Source organism: Balaenoptera acutorostrata, chromosome 20 (genome assembly GCF_949987535.1).
Source record: "Balaenoptera acutorostrata chromosome 20, mBalAcu1.1, whole genome shotgun sequence".
NCBI lineage: Eukaryota > Metazoa > Chordata > Mammalia > Artiodactyla > Balaenopteridae > Balaenoptera > Balaenoptera acutorostrata.
Genome location: NC_080083.1, coordinates 25552275 through 25574193, shown reverse-complemented (window position 1 = coordinate 25574193; position 21919 = coordinate 25552275). Strand labels below are relative to the sequence as shown.

At 39.3% G+C, this 21919-nt stretch overlaps 3 protein-coding genes across 6 annotated transcripts in view; all 3 read left to right on the top strand.

Moving 5' to 3' along the window:
- PRR11 (proline rich 11) overlaps positions 1–7172 on the top strand; it is a 31544-nt gene extending 24372 nt beyond the window's left edge. The window contains exon 10 of one of the 3 annotated variants that reach the window (XM_057535687.1): positions 2544–7172. In XM_057535687.1, coding sequence (XP_057391670.1) covers positions 2544–2621 — 78 coding nt within the window. In that variant the 3' untranslated portion in view covers positions 2622–7172. Of the gene's footprint in view, positions 1–538 lie in introns of all 3 variants that reach the window. The other 2 variants (XM_057535686.1, XM_007190296.2) reach the window with 2 other exon arrangements.
- A 221-nt stretch (positions 7173–7393) lies between these two features.
- SMG8 (SMG8 nonsense mediated mRNA decay factor) lies at positions 7394–11929 on the top strand. The gene is made up of 4 exons (XM_007190295.2): positions 7394–9176; positions 9732–9877; positions 10148–11020; positions 11428–11929. Exons 1-4 carry the CDS (start codon positions 7418–7420, stop codon positions 11623–11625), a joined length of 2976 nt encoding a protein of 991 aa, XP_007190357.1. The 5' UTR covers positions 7394–7417; the 3' UTR covers positions 11626–11929.
- Positions 11930–21014: 9085 nt separating this feature from the next.
- The window catches only part of GDPD1 (glycerophosphodiester phosphodiesterase domain containing 1), a 39698-nt gene continuing 38793 nt past the window's right edge, over positions 21015–21919 (top strand). Inside the window, exon 1 of one of the 2 annotated variants that reach the window (XM_028168567.2) lies at positions 21015–21402. In XM_028168567.2, coding sequence (XP_028024368.1) covers positions 21261–21402 — 142 coding nt within the window. In that variant the 5' untranslated portion in view covers positions 21015–21260. The remainder of the gene's footprint in view (positions 21403–21919) is intronic. The other variant, XM_007190289.2, reaches the window with a different exon arrangement.

Here is a 21919-nt window from a genome sequence, read left to right as displayed (position 1 = left end):
TGTTAGACATGGAATGACTTTTCCCACTCCTTAGACTTCCTTTTTCGTTTAATTCTGAAGCAACTATATTAGCTAGGCTTTGCATTTGGCTACTGGTAACAGAAATCTGACTATAGTGACTTAACCAAATAAGGCCTTATTTTTCTTTTCTGCATATTGCCTTGGGAAATAGGCAGTGCATAACGGGTACAGCAGCTTGACCATGTAATCACCTCTCTTCCATCCTTAATATGTGGCTTTTATCCTTATGGTGCGGAATATCAACACTTCCTGAAGCCTCATGTCCACGTTGTAGGCAGGATAAGAAGGGCAAAGGGCAAAAGGGTGTGCTAGCTAAGCTGCCCTTCATCTCTTTAAACAGGGGATATCCAGGAACTTCTGATAATATCAGGGAAGCTGGGAAAAAGTGGTTTTTAGAAACCGGATGCATTGCTGCCTTGCATAAAATCTGGGTTTTGTTAGTGAGGAAGAAGAAGAGCTGTGCTGGCCACAAGAACATAATTCATATTATACTTGGGACCTTTGTTTTTTTTCATAGCTGGCTCACCCTAGAAGCCCAACTCAAACTCTGCCACTTTCTACAAGCAGCTTTGATGAACAAAACTGATGCCACCTCTGCCCGACTCCATATGATGATCCATAAAATATACAGAAAATATTACCCCAATCCTTTTTTTAATGTAGTATGTATAAATAATTATATTAATATATAATTCATTCGAAGAATTAAAATATGTATGGAGACCACACATACTGTAGCATAAAGCGAGTATTAGGATATTTTCTAGTTTACATGATCAATAATAGAACAGATGGGAAAATGCAATCCCCAAAGTGATGTTTATCCTGGAATTACCGAATTTAGGTTGGGGAGGTTATTCAAGTTTAACTAGATAACTCTTAATTTTTACTCTAGAGGTGCAGTTATGACATTAAGAAAATAACCTGGTGCCCATTCATCTTGGGTAGTCTCAGGTAATTGAAAAACAAAATATTTCAGCCTGTAAAGCTCATGCACTCATTAAGTGCTACAAACTTAACCATAAAAAACAGACCCTCTAGATTTTATTTCCGTTCCCTATAAGCAATTAAGAAGTAAAGCCATCCCCCATTCAAACCTAACTGTTCCAAAAGAATTTGAAACAAAAACTCCAATGTGACCTTAAAAATTAGAATATCATGGGACTTCCCTGGTGGTGCAGTGGATGGGACTCCGCTCTCCCAATGCAGGGGGCCCGGGTTCGATCCCTGGTCAGGGAACTAGATCCTGCATACATGCTGCAACTAAGAGTTCGCATACCGCAACTAAGGAGCCCACATGCTGTAACTAAGGAGCTGGCGAGCTGCGACTAAGGAGCCCTGGAGCCACAGCTAAGGAGCCTGCCTGCTGCAACTAAGACCCGGCATAACCAAAACAATAAATAAATAAATGGTTTTTTAAAAAATTAGAATATCATTTCTAGCATCTTAGGTAGGTAGTTATATCTGGCTTACTGAAGTCTGAGATATTCCTCACTTTGATATCTGCTATCCACATTCATGACGCTAAATATAAATTTCATGAAGACCTCAACAGGAACCTTGTGTTTTCCACAGTGCCCCACCAAGGATTCTCTGAAGTCCATAGCAGGTTCACTGTGAGATCTGATTCCCTGTCCTCAACCACCTGTTGAATCATTAACAGTAATCATGCACACCTCACTGGATTTTGCTTTTTCCTGACAGTACAGGGTTGACAGGTTTAGCAAATATAAACACATGACACCCCATCAAAGTTTAATTTCAGATAAACAATAAATAACTTTTAAGTATAAATATGTCCCATTAAACAATGAATAATTTTTTGAAGTTTAAATATGTCCCCAATATTGCATGGGACATATTTATACTAAAAAATTATTCGTTGTTTATCTGAAATTCAAATTTAACTGAACAGCCTATATATGATTTGGCAACCCTATCAGTCAGTCTTCTACAAAGTTGCCAATTTCTGGGAGCCCCCAGTTTGTCAGACATGTCTACTTAGCAGTAGACACTACTCTAGCTTCAGCCAGGACCCCTAATCACTAATGCGATAAATATCATGGAGGAAGAGGAACTCTCATTAGGGTAAGTGTGACTCTGAAGGCACAGGATTAGCTTTGATGCTGATAACTTCCGCTGCAGTTCCAAGAATAAGGATTGCAGCTCCTCATGGAGGGGAAACAAGGCGTGGCAGTTTTCCACTGAACTTTCTAGCCCGACAGGAAACAGCTACATAAGATGATATCCCTGAAATATCCCCTGGTTATCTCAGGCTAGAAAGATATTTTAGCGATTTCCCCAAAATGCCTGTATTTCCTCAGATAAATATAGCTTTGAGATGCCAAATACAGTGTTGTGGAAAGTCACCAAACTGGAAAGCAGACGTGGGGACAGTGTTCTTTTTTTCATGAGACCCACATTTATGGATGTAAATTAAACAGATAATGGAAGTTAAGAAATATATCTGTTTCTGGGGTTCCCTGGTGGCGCAGTGGTTAAGAATCCGCCTGCCAATGCAGGGGTCACGGGTTCGAGCCCTGGTCCAGGAAGATCCCACATGCCACGGAGCAACTAAGCCCTTGTGCCACAACTACTGAGCCTGCGCTCTAGAACCCGTGAGCCACAACTACTGAAGCCCACGTGCCTAGAGCCCGCGCTCCGCAGCAAGAAGCCACGCAGCGCAATGAAGAGTAGCCCCCACTCGCCGCAACCAGAGAAAGCCCGTAAGCAGCAATGAAGACCCAACGCAGCCAAAAATTAATTAATTAATTTTTAAAAAAACAACAACCAGTAACTACCGATCTGCTTGCTTTTTTTTTGCTTTGCCCTCTAAATATGCACCCCTAAATGCTATGGTTTATTTTGCTCGCTTTTGAACTCTGTATAAATAGAATCATACATTATATATTCTTTTGTTTTTGGCTTCTTTCAATCTACATTTAAGATTCAACCATATTATTGTGCAGTGCTATAGATAATTTATTTTTGATGTATGAATATAGTTATTAATTGATTCTGTTGTTAATGGATATTAAGGCTGTTTCTAGTTTTTGTCTATCATGAACTATGCATACCATTTTGAACATTCTTGAACATGTACATTTATGCAAGAGTTACTTTAGTGTGTATATCTAGGAGTGGAACTGCTAGGTTATAAAGCGTGCCTATTTTCTAGATACTGTCAAACTGGTTTTCCAAGTGGTTGTACCAATCAATCTATGGTCCCTTCAGCAAAGTATGAGAGTTGTTACTCTTGTTTTCTTCTAGAGAGTCTTTTTTTTTTTTTTTTAACATCTATTGGAGACACAGACCTACTAGAGAATGGACTTGAGGATATGGGGAGGAGGGGGGGGTAAGCCGGGACGAAGTGAGAGAGTAGCATTGACATATATACACTACCAAATGTAAAATAGATAGCTAGTGGGAAGCAGCTGCATAGAGAGTCTTTTCAATTTGGTTTTTCAACATTTTGTTTACTTGGGAAATCTATACAAATGGATGTGGTTAATATACACTTTTTTTCCTGGATTTGTAAGTCAAAGAATTTTTAAAATTATAGCAGCAAAGTCACATACTAAACATAGCAAATAATCTACATGATGAGGATCACAATATAATTTATGCGGATAAACATGTACAATTTCTTATCTTAGTTGGCTTTTAGAAAAGAGATAGAATCTGGACATATAGACATAGAGAAGCAAACAAGTAAAAACCAAATAGACAAACAAAATTTTAAAAAATACATTTGAAAGCCCACCTCTACTCCTTTCTAAATTCTTGTTAGTAAGTAAGTGTTGATTAAGAAGAATTTATGGAAGCCCAACACAGCTTAATATATTAAAAACACCATCACCAGGACTTAGGGCCCCTCCCTTCCTTTGAGAATTAAATGATAATTCTTCCCCCTAACCACTTTTCTTGCAATATAATTGACATATAACATTGTATTTGTTTAAGGTATACAACATAATGGTTTGATATATGTATCTATTGCAAACTGATTTCCACAATAAATTTAGTTAACATCGGTCACCTTATATAGTTATAATTTTTTTTCCTGTGGTGAGAACTTTTAAGATGTATCTCTTAGCAACTTTCAAATATACAATATTGTTAACTGTGTAGAGTCACCACGAAGTACATTACATCCCCAGAACTTATTTACCTTATAACTGGAAGTATGTACTTTTTGACCACCTTCATCCATTCCCCTCCTACCCATCATTCATCTACCCCACTACCCCACCCACCTCCTCATCTGACAACCACCAATTTGTTTTCTGTTTCTATGTTAGGTTATTTTTGTTTTTTTTTTTAGATTCCACAGATAAGTGAGATCATGCATAAATGTGATAATTCTTGGTAAGGACTTAGCACAGATCCATACACAGAGTAACTACTCTGTTTGATTTTTATTATGATCATTTTTTGACATCCAAGTAAGAGCTCATTAAACACAAATTAATCTCATCTCTACTTTAAAGCCAGAGTATTTTTTTAACATCTTTATTGAAGTTTAATTGCCTTACAATAGTGTGTTAGCTTCTGCTTTATAACAAAGTGAATCAGTTATACATATACAATATGTTCCCATTTCTCTCCCCTCAGAGTATTTTTTTAAAAGTAATAAATCTAACTATTTGAACTTCCAGCCAGCTAAATCAAACATTGAATTAAGGCTTTCCACATTTCTTCAAGGAAGAATTTTTTTAATATTACAAATTGAAGAAAGTGTTCATTGTAGAAAAATTAGAAAATAGAGATATAAAAATAAGAGTATGTCCACCCAAAAACCTGCCTACAGACGTTTATAGGAGCTTTATTCATAATTTCCAAAACTTGGAAGCAATTAAGATGTCTTTCAGTAGGTGAATGGGTAAATAAACTGTGGTACATCCAGATAATGGAATATTATTCAGCACAAAAAAGAAATGAGCTAGCAAATCATAAAATAAACGGAAGAAACTTAAATGCATATTACTAAGTGAAGGGAGCCAATCTGAAAAGGCTATGCACTGTATGTATGATTCCAACTATATGACATTCTGGTAAAGACAAAACTGTGGAGACAGTAAAAAGATCAGTGGTAGCCAGGGGTTTGGGGGAAGGGAGAAATGAATAGGTAGAACGCATAGGATTTTTAGCGCAGTGAAACTATTCTATGTGACATGTTAATGGTGGATGCATATCCAAACCCAGAATGCACAACACCAAGAATAAACCCTAATGTAAACTGAATTTGGGAGTGATAATGATTTGTCAAAGTAGGTTCAGAGATTGTAACAAATGTACCACTCTGGAGCCCAGTGTTGATAGTAAAGGGAGCTATGACTGTGTAGGGGCAAAGGGTATATGGGAACTCTGTACTTTGTGCTCAATCTTGCTATGACCCTAAAACTGCTCTAAAAAAAATCCATTTTTTACAAAAGCAGGGAAAAAAGGAGTAAAGAAAAAAAATTAAACAAATCCTAACACGTTTTAAACATTTTGGTATATATTCTTCTGAGTTTGATAATTTTATATTGTTGTTGTATTCCATAAACCTTTCAAAATCCCTGCCTTTTTTTCCATTGATACGAGTCAAGAAAGAAATCTGTTCACCTTGCTTTGAAAGATGTTTTTAAAGTGGTGCTTCTCAAACTATAAAGTCTGTACAAATCATTAGGATTTATTCATGTTCTGATTAGTAGGTCTGGGGTGGGGACTAAGATTCTGCATTTCTAACAAGCTCCTTCTTTGGGCTGCAGACTACACCTTGTACAACAAGGTTCTGGAGCTTAAAGTGAAACAGTTTCCTACTTTTAGAAGAGTCATTTGACACTCTTTTTTGTGGAATTTTTTTATTCCTTGAACTGCAAACTAACTGCTTCCAAGATGCTTGACATTGCTAATTATTAGAGAAATGCAAACCAAAACTACAATGAGGTTATTACCTCTCACCGGTCAGAATGGCCATCATCAAAAAGTCTACAAATAATAAATGCTAGAGCGGATGTGGGGAAAAGGAAACACTCCTACACTGTTGGTGGAAATGTAAATTGGTGCAGCCATTATGGAAAACAGTATGGAGGTTCCTTAAAAAAAACTAAAAATAGAGTTACCATATGATCCAGCAATCCCACTCCTGGGCACATACCCGGAAAAGGTGAAACCTCTAATTCGAAAAGATACGTGCACCCCAATTGCACTATTTACAATAGCCAGGACATGAAAGCAACCTAAGTGTCCATCAACAGATGAATGAATATAGAAGATGAGGCATATATATATATATATATATATATATATATATATATATATCATATATATGTGACATATATATGACATACACACACACACACATAATGGAATATTACTTGGCTATAAAAAAGAATAAAATATTGCCATTTGCAGCAACATGGATGGACCTAGAGATTATCATACTGAGTGAAGTAAGCCAGACAGAGAAGGAAAAATATTATATCACTTATATGTGGAATCTAAAAAAAAAATACAAACGAACTTATTTACAAAACAGAAATAGACTCACAGACATAGAAAACAAACTTATGGTTACCAAAGGGGAAAAAGGGGGGGGGGGGATAAATTAGGAGTATGGGATTAACAGATACACACCACTATATATAAGATAGATAAATAACAAGGATTTACTGTATAGCACAGAAAACTATACTCAATATCTTGTAATAACCTATTATGGAAAAGCATCAGAAAAAAATATGTATAACTGAATCACTTTGATGTACACCTGAAACTAACACAACATTGTAAATCAACTATACTTAAATAAAAATAAAATAAAATCACTACTGGTAGTGAAAAAGAAGTTGGAAGTGAGATGAGTGGGTGGGTGAGTAGTTGTATGTCAAAGAAAATACGATGTAGAAAGGATTAAGAGGTTAAATGCGAGGACAATAAACCTGTTGTAGATGCTCTATAAATATTTGACAAGAATTAAATCTAGCATAGTGTGAATATAATTCCTTTTCAAAACCACTTACTTCTGCCTTTATCTTGCATGTAATTATTGTCATTTTAGAATTGTCACAAACACAGCTCTCCTTTTCACTAAAATGATTTTGTAACTTTCAACATTCATTAAACGTTTTGTCTATAAAGAAGAACAAATAAACAAAAAACCCTAACTGCTTCTAAATGTCTTTCTGATATTTCAATTCCTACAGTCTCCGGTTAAGGAAAATCTTAAATCAGCTGTGCTGTAGGACTAGGTAAAACCTTAGTGAAAAACTAGGACGGGAGAAGCGAGAGGCGGAACCTAAAGTGAGAGGAAAGCAGGAACTGAAGAAGCGGAGGAGGGATTTCAAACTTGGACGAGAGCCGGTTCTGTTTACCGGAGGGACCGGAAGAAGGCTAGAGTAGTCTCCGCACCATGGCGGGTCCTGTCAGCTTGCGAGAGCTTCTAATGGGCGCTTCAGCCTGGACAGGCTCTGAAAGTCCCGAGGGGTCCCCTACAGAGGGTGGTGGGAGCGCGGCTGGCGGACCGGAGCCTTCTTGGCGGGAGGATGAGATCTGCGTGGTGGGAATCTTCGGCAAGACGGCTCTGCGCCTGAATTCCGAGAAGTTTTCACTTGTAAACACGGTGTGCGACCGACAGGTTTTCCCCCTCTTTCGCCACCAAGATCCTGGAGACTCGGGGCCTGGAATCAGAACCGAGGCTGCGGTCGTCGGGGAGGCTGGTGGAGCCGGGGACCCTGGCGCCGGGTCCGGGGATCCAGTTCGGGGAGGTGTCGGTGTCGCGGAAGGGAACCGAACTGAGCCAGGTTCCCAGGACTACAGCCTTCTGCAAGCCTATTACAACCAGGAAAACAAAGTTCTGTATCTTCTTCTCACTTCCATCTGTGACAATTCCCAACTTCTCCGGGCTTGTCGGGCCCTTCAGAGCGGGGAAGCTGGAGGTGGCCTCCCTTTACCTCATGCAGAAGCGCACGAGTTCTGGAAGCATCAAGAGAAACTGCAGTGCCTCAGTCTCCTTTACCTTTTCTCCGTCTGTCACATCTTGCTTCTGGTCCATCCCACTTGTTCCTTTGACATCACTTATGATCGAGTATTCAGAGCCCTGGATGGACTGAGACAGAAAGTACTGCCCCTCCTCAAAACAGCCATTAAGGATTGTCCAGTTGGCAAAGACTGGAAGCTAAACTGCAGACCTTGCCCACCTAGACTCCTTTTCCTCTTTCAACTCAATGGAACACTCAAGGTGGAACCCCCTCGGAACCAAGACCCAGCTCATCCAGAGAAGCCCAAGAAGCATTCTCCCAAAAGGAGACTGCAGCATGCCCTGGAAGACCAGATTTATAGAATCTTCCGGAAGAGTCGTGTCTTGACTAATCAGAGTATCAACTGCCTCTTTACTGTGCCTGCCAATCAGGCGTTTGTGTACATAGTTCCTGGAAGCCAGGAGGAGGACCCAGTAGGCATGTTGCTGGACCAACTTAGGAGTCATTGTACTGTGAAAGACCCCGAATCTTTGCTGGTCCCTGCACCCCTTTCTGGGTCCAGGCGATACCAGGTGATGAGGCAGCACAGCCGACAACAGCTTTCTTTCCACACTGACACTAGCAGTTCCAGTTCTTCCGGGCAGCTAGTGGATTTCACTCTTCGGGAATTCCTATGGCAGCATGTAGAGCTAGTACTAAGCAAGAAAGGTTTTGATGACAGTGTGGGCAGGAACCCACAGCCTTCCCATTTTGAACTTCCTACTTATCAGAAGTGGATCTCAGCAGCTTCAAAACTGTATGAAGTAGCTATCGATGGGAAAGAGGAGGACCCGGGCTCTCCCACTGGAGAGCTAACGTCTAAAATTTTAAGCAGTATTAAAGTCTTGGAAGGGTTTTTGGATATTGACACAAAATTCTCGGAGAACCGGTGCCAAAAAGCTTTACCCATGGCCCATAGTGCCTACCAGTCAAATTTGCCTCATAATTACACAATGACTGTCCACAAGAATCAGCTTGCCCAGGCTCTTCGAGTGTACAGTCAACATGCTAGGGGTCCAGCCTTTCACAAATATGCCATGCAGTTACACGAGGACTGCTACAAGTTTTGGAGCAATGGCCATCAGCTCTGTGAGGAGAGGAGTTTAACTGATCAACACTGTGTACATAAATTTCACTCCTTACCTAAATCAGGTGGCTAAAATTTTCTCAGTATTTTGAAATCAAAACTTTGAGCTGTGTTTTTATTCTTGTTTTAAGAGAGTTTGTTCATTATGTATTGACACTTTAAAAAGAGGGCCCTGCAGAAATTTAGGTACATCGATTTAAGTTTTTTCTTCTGCTGTAAAATGAAAAATCAGCTATGACTGATTATGTTCTTGTATGTAAAGAATGAACCCTAGGGGATTAGTAAATGAGAACTATTAAACAATACAAAGTTTCAGGAATTTCATATTAACATTTTTACCTTTTTAACTGAAATGAATATAATGAAATGTATGGGCACTATGATGATAAAATTTACTTAGAGACCCTAAAAGTTTAGATTAAAAATATGTATTATGTCATGTATTTTCACTTGCTTCTTCTGTTAGGTGTGTTTAGTCAAGTTTTTGTGTTTTGGGTGTTTTTTTCCTTCTCATTTCCAAAGAACTGTTTGGAGAAATTTTGGGGTTAAGGTGCAATTGAATGCAAAATAAATTTGGGTCTGCACTGTGTGTAAAATTAATAGTGGCTTATATTTTCCAGGAGAAAAACCAGAGCCCGATAGAAATCCTCCTGTGCTGTATCACAATAGCCGAGCTCGATCCACTGGTGCCTGTAACTGTGGAAGGAAACAGGCACCTCGAGATGATCCCTTTGATATCAAGGCAGCTAACTATGACTTTTATCAGGTAGACTCTACATTTTTTCTTCCTCTTCTCTCTTTCTTTTTTTTTTTTTTTTGCTAATGACCATCTGAGTAAAAATATATTTTTTCAGAAGCAAAATATCTAGATAAGTAAATGTGACTTGCAGTGTGATATGTAACAAGGGAAATTTCTTTATATATACTTATTTGCTTACCCATTAACTGTTGATCTTGCTTTTTAATGTGAAGCATGTGTTGTTTTCAGTGAAAGGTTCACAGGATCAGTTTGTTTGTTTTTTTCCTTCCTCCATAGCTTCTGGAAGAAAAATGTTGTGGAAAATTGGATCACATCAATTTCCCAGTATTTGAACCAAGTACTCCAGATCCTGCTCCTGCCAAAAACGAATCATCTCCTGCCCCTCCAGATGCAGATGCTGATAAACTTAAAGAAAAAGAACCTCAAACCCAAGGAGAGAGCACAAGCCTGAGTTTAGCTTTGAGTTTAGGCCAATCCACAGATAGTTTAGGTACCTATCCAGCTGATCCACAAGCAGGAGGAGATAATCCAGAAGTTCATGGTCAAGGAGAAGTAAAAACTGAGAAGAGACCAAACTTGGTTGATCGGCAGGCATCCACAGTTGAATATCTCCCAGGCATGCTACATTCAAATTGCCCCAAAGGTCTCCTACCCAAATTCTCCAGCTGGTCTTTGGTTAAACTAGGCCCTGCTAAGTCTTATAACTTTCATACTGGTTTGGACCAACAGGGCTTCATTCCAGGAACAAACTATCTTATGCCTTGGGACATTGTCATCAGGACTAGAGCTGAAGATGAAGGAGACTTAGACACAAATTCTTGGCCTGCTCCAAATAAAGCTGTTCCTGGAAAGAGAAGTGCAGTTGTAATGGGAAGAGGAAGACGGCGAGATGACATAGCGCGAGCATTTGTGGGCTTTGAATATGAAGACTCTCGAGGACGAAGATTTATGTGCTCAGGACCTGACAAAGTAATGAAAGTAATGGGAAGTGGGCCCAAGGAATCAGCTTTAAAAGCCCTGAATAGTGATATGCCCTTATATATTCTGTCATCATCTCAGGGTAGAGGGCTAAAACCACATTATGCTCAACTTATGAGGCTTTTTGTTGTGGTTCCTGATGCTCCTTTGCAGATAATACTAATGCCTCAGGTAAGAAATATAACCCTTTTTGTCCTCAGACAAACAAAAAATGCCGATGCTTGTTTTGATTGTATGAAAAAAATACAGAGTATCAAACTAAACAGGTCTTAATTTTAAATACCTCTTATACCTAATATTCTGTTTCTTGAAAAATAGATTGTAGGTGTGTTAATCAGTTCACACCATCAATTCACGTCATCTGGTTAGAGGCAGAACTAGAAGTTAAAAATCTGTAGAAAAGCAGGATAATATTTGAGATTATTTAATGTAATATCAGATATGATTGGAGTTAAGAATGTACACATTACCTGCTTAATATTATGTGCTCTGTGAACTTATCCTTTGTTTAGGCACTTATCGTTCAGGTGTTTCTTATTGAAATATATTAAAATAATCATATAACCTGTGTTTTTCAGGTTCAGCCAGGCCCACCACCATGTCCAGTATTCTACCCAGAAAAACAAGAAATCACTCTCCCACCTGATGGCCTCTGGGTTTTGAGATTTCCGTATGCCTACGTGACTGAGAGAGGACCTTGTTTCCCTACGAAGGAAAATGTGCAGTTGATGAGTTACAAGGTGCTCCGTGGGGTTCTTAAAGCAGTAACACAATAAGTGTTTTCCAGTCAGTACAGTCCTAAACTGGAGCTGATTTTTGGTTTTGGTGTGTATGGGGTGTTTTTTGGTATGTAAACTATGTTTTCTTGAACCCAAAACGTGTTTTGGTTACAGGAGTTCAGTATTTGGACAGTAATTGTTCCACTATTTCATGATATTGTTGATGCTTACTGTAAATGGGGGTACAACTTCCTAATAAACATTGTTTATTCTAGAAAAGGACATGAAATACATGGTTGATACCTCTATTTTCTCTTTGTTTCTGTTTCACTGTCCATAATAAAACATATTTCTATTATAACTGAATGTTGCATTATCATGTTGAGCCAAAGCTTTGTTATTGCTAAAATGATGTTTTAGCTGGGATTTTCCTTGAAATGCTGCTCCTGAAATTATCTTCAAAACAAGATGATCCAGGGCTTGCCTGGTGGCACAGTAGTTAAGAATCCGCCTGCCAATGCAGGGGACATGGGTTTCAGCCCTGGTCCGGGAAGATCCCACATGCCGCAGAGCAACTAAGCCCGTGCACCACAACTACTGAGCCTGAGCTCTAGAGCTCGCAAGCCACAACTACTGAAACCCGCACGCCTAGAGCCTGTGCTCCGCAACAAGAGAAGCCACCGCAATGAGAAGCCCATGCACCGCAACGAAGAGTAGTCCCTGCTCACCGCAACTAGAGAAAGCCCACGCACAGCAACGAAGACCCAACGCAGCCAAAAAATAAATAAATTTTAAAAAAAGAAAAGGGAGAGAGAGAGAGAGGCAGAAACCACAGTATCTTTAAAAAAAAAAAAAACAGGATGATCCAGTAGGTTATCTGGTAATTGTATGAGGACTTAATTGCAAAAAAAAGTCCTACTGTTTGGCTCACAGTTCTGGTACCTGAGTTACATTGTTTTGTTCTCACCATTTTATTCTTGGACTGATGAGATACCATATTTTAAATGAATGCTCTCTGAACTAAAACTTATTTATCCAGGATATTAGTACACACTTTATTCTTTGAAAATTGCTATACTATGAAACAATTTGCTAAGTGATACAAATTTTATCAATTCATATCGATATTAACTTTCACCAGCATCAACATGGTGACACTGATATATCACTAATTAGCTAAGTGTGCAAAATAAGTTAATATGCTAGAATTCTAGTGTGATTATATTTTCCTGGACACATTGATTTTGAAATGCTGAGCAAATAGAACTGGAGATTTTAGTTGCAATATATATGAAATGTAGTATTTGTTTTATTTATTTATTTATTTATGGCTGTGTTGGGTCTTCATTGCTGCACGCAGGCTTTCTCTAGTTGCGGCAAGCGGGGGCTGCTCTTCATTGCGGTGCGCGGGCTTCTCATTGCGATGGCTTCTCTTGTTGCGGAGCACAAGCTCCAGGCACGTGGGCTCAGTAGTTGTGGCACACGGGCTTAGTTGCTCCACGGCATGTGGGATCTTCCTGGACCAGGGCTCGAACCTGTGTCCCCTGCATTGGCAGGTGGATTCTTAACCACTGCGCCACCAGGGAAGTCCCATGAAATGTAGTATTTGTTTAACACATCTTGCTGCCAGCTTAAAACAGTTACTTAGGTTTTGATTTTTAAATCTATATAGAGAAACATAACTGGCAGCCAATTTAAAACTGTAATTTGATTAGGTGTATTTTTATGCCTATTTTACTGTAGTTTAATTAGGAAGAGAATCTGAGCCAATATGAAAATTAGTCTATATTCTTCTTTCATCTCAGCCTGATTTTTCATCCTTTTCCTTTATATCTTTCATTCCTTTTATATCAATTTTAAAAATCACAATTACTTTTGTATTAAGCATAGTCTTTGGTAGTTGCATTTGGGAAATATAGCTAGATTGTTCTGTAGGACATATACTAATAGTTGTATTGTTTTTTAATAGCCTCTAAGACTTGACTAACAGGTTGTGTAAACTTGTAGGTCAAAGGAACTGTAAGAAAGTAGTTTATGAGAACAAATAGATTTCAGAAGAGCAAACCTGTGTCTTTTTTTCTTTATTTCCTTTTTGATAGCATTCTACATGGAACAACTTTACATCACTGCTTAAATTAGTAAGTGATTTTCCTTGATTATATTTGGTTACAGAAGCCATCTTAATTTGAATTTCTATAGCATTTTTAAATACAAAACTTTTTTTTTTAAGTATTTACAGTGTTGTGTTAGTTCCTGGCATACAGCAAAGTGATTCAGTTATATGTATATATATACATATTCTTTTTATTTTAATATACCCTTGTAGCTTATTCATTTTGTACATAATAGTTTGTTCCATTTATTTGTTTGTTTGTTTGTTTATTTATTATTTGGTTGTGCTGGGCTCTGTTGAGTTGCGCGGGCTCCAGAGTGCATGGGCTCAGTAGTTGCGGTGCACAGGCTTAGTTGCCCAGCGACATGTAGGATCTTAGTTCCCGGACCAGGGTCAAATCTGCATCCCCTGCATTGGAAGGCAGATTCTTAACCACTGACCACCAGGAAAGTCCCTATATATACATATTCTTTTTCACGTTCTTTTCCATTATGGTTTATTACAGGATATTGAATATAGTTCCCGGTGCTATACAGTAGGACCTTGTTTATCTTTTTTTTTATTGGCCACGCCGTGCAGCTTGTGGGATCTTACTTAGTTCCCCAACTAGGGGTGGAACCCGGGCCCTCAGCAGTGAAAGCGCAGAGTCCTAACTACTGGACTGCCAGGGAAGTCCCTATCATTTTATATATAATAGTTTGTATCTGCTAATCCCAAATTCCTAATTTATTCCTCCCCCACCCCCTTTCCCCTTTGTTAGCCATAAGTTTGTTTTCTATGTCTGTGAGTCTGTTGCTGTTTTGTAAATAAGTTCATTTGTGTCATATGTTGGATTTTACATGTAAGATATCATATGGTATTTGTCTTTCTCTTTCTGACTTACTTCACTTAGTAAATACAAAATTTGTATGCTATTTGTACTTATAACTTGCTTAAGACACAATTGCAGCACTTCTTCATGCTTGTTTTTATCCATAAATAGGTTTACAGGGTGTCACATTAGAGAAATGTGGACTATGCAGTCTGTATTGCCTACTACCTTTCTCTTTAGTCCTACAAACCTTATTTCAGCAAACTTCAAAAGTGATGATTTTTTTAAAGAAATTATATTTCTTCTGTAGCAGCATTTGCATTATCCTTTGCTTAGTAGATTTTTTTTTTTGAGATATAAGCAGATGTTTCAAATTGATTCTTTTTAAGAATCACTAGGACAGAAGGGCATCCTTTGGCCTATTGGTAAATCTTTTGATGTGTCCTTGAAGAGTTGTATAGAATTAAAATTTTTAGGAAGTAAATCATATTTTATTCAAGAGTGCTTACTATTTAAAGGACTACTATGATAAGCCTTATAAAGTAAATTACATTAATCTAATTTTTTAAATGGTTTCATATGTTGGTTTACTTAAAATTAAGGCTCCCCTGCACTACTTAAACAGTGAGTTTGTTTCTTAGTTTAAAAAATTAAATTAAAAAAGACTTTAAAGGAACAGGAAAAAAATTAGAAAAATGGAACTAGAGAAGCCTGATTCATAAAAATAACAATAGCTACTGTGTACTGAATGGCACACAATAATAATAGCTATTTCTTGAATGTCCTCTTGTTAGGTAATTTAGTAAGCATTTTGCATACATTGCCACTAATCCTCAAAGCACTGCAAGATAGATATCATCCATGTTATCAGGAAATTAAAGCTTGAAGTGATTAAATAATTTGTCCCAGGTCATATAGCTAAGAAGTAGCAAAGTCAGAATTTAAATTGAGGACTCTGATTTCAAAGCTGTACTCTACCTATGTTCTGCCTTCTTAGAAAATATAAAAATAAAAACTGCGTGTCAGTTTCTCCAACTGAATATTTTGATTCTGGTCTTAAGACTTGTGAATGGGTGAGTTTTGGGGTTTTTTTTTTTAAGATTTATTATTTATTTATTTATTTACTTAATTTATTTTTTTTGGCTGTGTGGGATCTTCGTTGAGGCGTGTGGGATCTTTTGTTGTGGCGTGCGGTTTTTTTCTCTCTCTGTAGTTGTGGTGCGTGCGTTCCAGAGCCCGTGGGATCTGTAGTTTGCGGCACGTGGGCTCTAGTTGAGGCGCATGAACTCAGTAGTTGTGGCATGCGGGCTTAGTTGCCCCGCGTGGGATCTTAGTTCCCTGACCAGGGATCAAACCCACGTCCCCTGCATTGTAAGGTGGATTCTTTACCACTGGACCACCAGGGAAGTCCCCTGGGTGAGTTTTTAATGTCAGAAAAATGAGGTATGGTACCCTTCAGACATCTTAATTTCTTTTAAGAGTGTAAATCTTGATTCTCTCTAAAACTGTTGAACCTTATATTCTTATACCCTCTCTTGTTCCATATTATCTTCTGTATAAAATAGTACTATAGTAGATTGAAGCCAAAAAGAATTAACTCCACCGCTTAAGAAACGTGACAGTTTACTTAATCCTTGAGTATTATTTTCTCTAGAATGGTAGTAATTGTTATTTATTACAAAGGGTGGTTATGAGGATTGAAGGAGTATATATAAGGCACCTAATTAATAAATTCTTGATAATAATTATAATTTATCTTAAATTTACTTTTCAAAGGTATCCCATAATTCTAATAGTTTGGGAGTCTTGGTTAGTTTTAGGTCTACCTTTTATAATCAGGTAAACAGTGCCTAGTACATGTACCTGTGGTAAGCACCATGACATATAGCAGTTTTGTAGACTTGGCTTGCACCTTTCCTCTTGTATCTTTCTGTGGTCTTTTTAAAACTAGGTTTAGTTTTTGCTAGTTAGTCTGTTTATGCTTTATATAAAGCAGCCTCTCAAATCCTTGGCCATTTAATTGCCCCTTTTCTGTTCTGTCTCCCACAACTTTGTTCCTGTCCTAAGATGTGGCAAATAGGACTGCAGTCAGTTTTTGGAACACTGCATAATTTTGCACAAATGCCAGCTAATAGTTTGTTTAATTTTTAATACTCTTTTTTTAAAAATTAATTAATTTATTTTTGGCTGCTTTGGGTCTTTGTTGCTGTGCGCAAGCTTTCTCTAGTTGTGGCGAGTGGGGGTTACTCTTCATTGCGGTGCATGGGCTTTTCATTGTGGTGGCTTCTCTTGTTGCGAAACTCGGGCTCTAGGCATGCGGGCTTCAGTAGTTGTGGCATATGGGCTCAGTAGTTGTGACTCGCGGGCTCTAGAGCACAGGCTCAGTAGTTGTGGCGCATGGGCTTAGTTGCTCCGCAGCATGTGGGATCTTCCCGGACCAGGGCTCGAACCTGTGTCACCCGCACTGGCAGGCAGATTCTTAACCACTGCGCCACCAGGGAAGTCCCTTTAATACTCTTAATGTTTATTGGCCTAAGTTGGCACGGCAGCTCATTGTGTTGTTGTCTTGAGATAATTTACTGCATCTCCTAACATTGGAGCCCATCTAAAGCTTCAGTGTGTTGATTTGTAAAATGGAGGTATTAACTCCCTCATCTACCTCAAAGGATAACTGTGGTTCAAACACTTAAAGAATGCGTTAACTGAAGTCCTTTACAAACTCTAAACTGTTTTATAAATATAAGGGAGAGTTATTATTCCTTGTTTGTAGCTGATAGCTTTGATCCAATCATCTTTTAAATACAGTTTAAGTATTTTTCCAAGACCTTTCCATACTGAAAATAATCTTGCCCATAGGTATATCAATGGTAATAATTTTCAGTTTGACTAGGTATAAGAAAAATTTCTAAAGTGTAAATTATATCTTGTGGTTCCTTTTTATTCCAGACACTCTTAGAGGACTATATTACCACAGTTGCTTATTACTTCCTTTCTCCTACAAAGTTACATGTACTTGAGGATCAAGTGACTTATTTATTTATTTATTTGGCTGCCGGGTCTTAGTTGCAGCACGTGGGATCTCCGCTGAGGCATGCAAACTCTTAGTTGCTGCATGTGGGATCTAGTTCCCTGACCGGGGATCGAACCCAGGCCCCCTGCATTGGGAGCGTGGAGTCTTAGCCACTTGACCACCAGGGAAGTCTTGAGTATTGTGTGACTTTTATCCTTTATATTATCGTGGCTATTTTCTCAATATAAAAGCAAGACTCCTTAGTTTACAATCCCATGTAAAACAATTTTTGTTTTTGGGCATACCTTTGTTGTTTTTGTAAAACGAGTATGTAGTCATTGTATCTGTTATTGTTTCACAGGTTTTTTTTAAACAAAGATAAGAATAAGTTACCTGAAGTTCCACTGCTTTGCTAATGCTCTGCTAACCAGTGGCAACATTTTAGTGACTATCCTTCTAAACATCTCATGCAGACAGGCATATGTGGATATGTATTCAATTTTACATAATTGCAATCATAGAATACATCTTGTTCTGTAATCTACTTTTTTTCACTCTACAGTGTATGGTAGACATTTTTCCTGTCAATAAATGAATGTATTATTAATAGCTGCATTGTTTTCCCTTATCATGATTTATATAATCTGTCCTTTATTGTTTGATATTTAGGTTCTTTTAAATTTAGGGCTTCTATGAACGATGGAATACCAGGGTGCATACATCTTTTATAAATACTTGTGAAATTTTCTTTGCAGAATAAACTCTTAGGCCTGGGATTGATGGGTCAAGGGATATACACATTTTACGTTTTGATATATTTTGCTAAATTGCCCTGAAGAAAGTTGAACCATGCTCTAACCTAGTATCAGATTCCCACTGTTAAAGTTGAGAATCCTAATGGCAGTCTGCCAATCTGTCTGCACACTAGCTGTTTATTACAGCAGTTTTCTTATTTGGAATAGTATCACAACTTTAATTTATGGGTTCCTTTAGAACTCTTGGGTAAATGCCTTCTGGTCCCAGTGATCTATGTTCCTAGTCAATTGCATCTGCTATCTAGGACCCTAATAATTTGGGCAATACAGTTGTAGATGGGGTTGAAATGACAGGTTAAGGAAACATTTGACTAGCATGAATGTTCTTTTCACTATACTGCATCCTGGATCTCCTACCTCTGATATGCTTCCAAGGACACTTTTTAAGTGGGAATGTCCTTAATGCTATCTTCTATGAAGAGCAAGACTATTTTTCAAATCTTTTATTTTTCGTAAGATCAGTACTATCTTCTCCAACCCCTTGAACTGAGTTAAGATTGATGACCTTGTTGTTATATCAGCCACTAGCTGTATAGTCTTGGGCAAACTACTTAACCTCTCCAGATATCAGTTTTCTCTTCTCAATGAAACAGGCCAGTGATTTCTCTTTTTTTTTTTTTAAGTTTTTATTTTTCCTTATTTTTAACATTTTTTTGGCCATGCCGCACAGCATGCAGGATCTTAGTTTCCTGACCAGGGATGGAACCCATGCCCCCTGCAGTGGCAGCCCAGAGTCTTAACCACTGGACTATCAGGGAAGTCCCAGGCCAGTGCTGATACTCTTTCAACATTTTCCCCCTATGATAATTGATTGCCTATGCTAATTGCCTTTCTTGGCTTAAATAATGTCTTATTAACTTTGGAGCCTCATAAATTTCCCGCAAAATATGGCCTTCATCTTGGAAGATATCTCTCGTCATATAAGTGCAATTTTTTAAAAGATGCTTTTCTACTATTATACTTCACCTGTTCTTTCATTGGTGTTAATTTTCTTGGGCCTGCACTAAGGCATGTGTGCTCCTGCTTGGTTACTTATTTTGAATAATTCTGTATACTTTCCCCAACTTTGTTGCCGAATCCTAACCACTAGGCCACCAGGGAATTCCCTAGGATACTTTCAGTGCTTTCATTTTACTAACTTAGATCCTCAAAACACTGCTCTGAGGTTAGATACTATTATCCCCCATTTTACAGATGTGAAACTGAGGCTTAAACTAAGTGATATGCCCAGAGTCACTCAGTTTATAAATGGCATAGCTATATCTATGGGTTCTAGGGACTTCCCTGGTGGTCCAGTGGCTAAGACTCCATGCTTCCAGTGCGGGAGGTGTGGGTTCCATCCCTGTTTGGGGAACAAAGATCCCACATGCTGCGCAGTGTGGCCAAAAAGTAAATAAATAAATCTATGGGTTCTACATTTAGAGCTCTGTCTGCTATGCCACTGGTGCCTCTATAGTTGAAGGTTAAATATTCTTAGTTACATTTTTTTTCCTGGTAATATTTATCATATACATATGTCTATACTAATCATAAAGTAGTCATCAAATTTAAAGTTGCTGTCAAGAGAGATTTTGGAAAAGGGAAACAGAACCATGAGCACAGCTAATCTATAGGATATAATTTGACAGCCCTAAACAGATACTTTCCTTAATTCCTAACAAGTCAGTATTTTTCAACTTGTGAGTTCCCTTTAAATGTTTTTAATTTTAAGTTTGGTTGTATGTGAAAATTTTTATACTTAGTTCTCTTTCTTCTACAAAGGCTTTATCATTTCTTTGCGTATATTGGTGTTAGACCAAGAAATAAGACTACTGTGATGGTAAACAGATGCAGAAGTCTTTTTCTGCAACTTTTTAAAATCTAATGAAGGCCCTTGTTTTCGAGAATCCTCTAAATTTTATTTACTCGTCTTAAAGGAAGCTAGAATCTTTGGGAAGTCATTACTAACAGAATGTGTGAGTTGGAAGTTATCATTTAGTAAAAAATTCCTCATTTTACAGGTAAGAAAACAGAAGAAAGAAATTTGCTTAAGGCCGGAGTCAAGAATCACATGATTTTAAATAATCACTCTGCATTCTACTTCTGTGGGAGACCTGTTCTTCTGGCCAAAATTTCTCCCTCAGGCCTGGGTTAATTCTTTTGCACTTAAATGTGGCTCTTAGAATTAGTAGTTAGTGTGGGATGAAAGGAAATTTAGTTTCCAGTCTTCCCAAGACTTTTAAGTTATAACCTATAACCTTGTCAACGTTTCCTTATTTGAAACGGACTTGTAAGTCAACAAACATTTGACTGCCTATCGCGTACAAGGCATGAGGGTTTGCATTTTAACAGTAAAATGAGAGAGGAGAGGAGCCATCCCTCAAATACTTGACTGATAAACTAGTACCTTTTATGGTATGTGTGACAAAAGGGAAAATTCTCTCTTGGCTGGACAAATGGGTGTGTTTATTATTTGTTTTCAGTAAGCTTTAACTCGTTAAGAGTTCTTTGCATTTCTTCGACTAGGGCTAAAGACGCGCCCAGGAATCATCCCTTTTTGATGTGAACTTTCTCATTATGTCAGGCCTTCCTGAAGGCTATCCTTGAATGGCCTTTTCGGTCCGAGTGATGGCGAAGGCACTGGCGGGTTTCCAAGCATTCGCCTCAATTTGCGCTGCGAGTCGGACCACAAAGCTAGGTGACAAAAGCCGGCTCCGGGACCTCCGCCGGCTCCTACCCTGCAGCCGGAGCGCGCCTGCGTGTCGGAGCCCCTTTGTTGCTTGGCTGCCAGAGTCCGGCTGCGCCTGCGTGGTGGGCCGGCGCCGGCAAGTGCGCTGCACCGCTGGCACCGGCTGGGGGCGAGCAGACATCCCCAGCAGCTGCCGCCGCCGCTGCAGCCGTTGCGACCGTCTCAGCGGAGTTCAGAGGGCCAGGCGGTGGGAGACTTCCCACAGGGCGGCTGAGATGTCGTCCACCGCGGCTTTTTACCTTCTCTCCACCCTGGGAGGGTACTTGGTGACTTCCTTCTTGTTGCTCAAATACCCGACCTTGCTGCACCAGAGAAAGAAGCAACGATTCCTCAGTAAACACATCTCTCACCGCGGAGGTGAGAGGGGTCCCCAGAACCAGGTGGCGGAGGTGGGGGAGGCTCCCCCCCCTTGCCCCACCACGACTAGAGCTGAGGGTCCTCCGCAAAAGGCAGGCGGGTGGAAATACGTGAGAGTTTGAGGAAGGATGGGCGTGTGTGAATAAAGGGCTCCCCCCGGAGGTGAAGGCAGTGTGGAGGGGAGGTCGCCTGAAGGAAGGAAAGGGGTCTTGAGACAGAGCCAAGGTGGGGACCTCTCGAGCGCAGCGATGTCAGGGGTTCTCAGAAGGAGGAAGGACCAGGGTGAGAATGAAGGGTAGATGGAGGTTTCTCGGAGGAGGGAAGGATGATCGCAAGGTACCTTCCTAGCAGCGAGGCACAAGTGGGGAGCACCGGGCCGAGCCGGGGGTACCCCGCAGGGGGGAACCGGGAACAGACTTGTTCCGAGACTGCCAGTGGCTGAGCTTGTGGGAAGATGGGGTGAACTGCTTCCAGGGCTGAGGAACTGCGTGAACCTGGAGCGTGGTGCAGCCTGGGC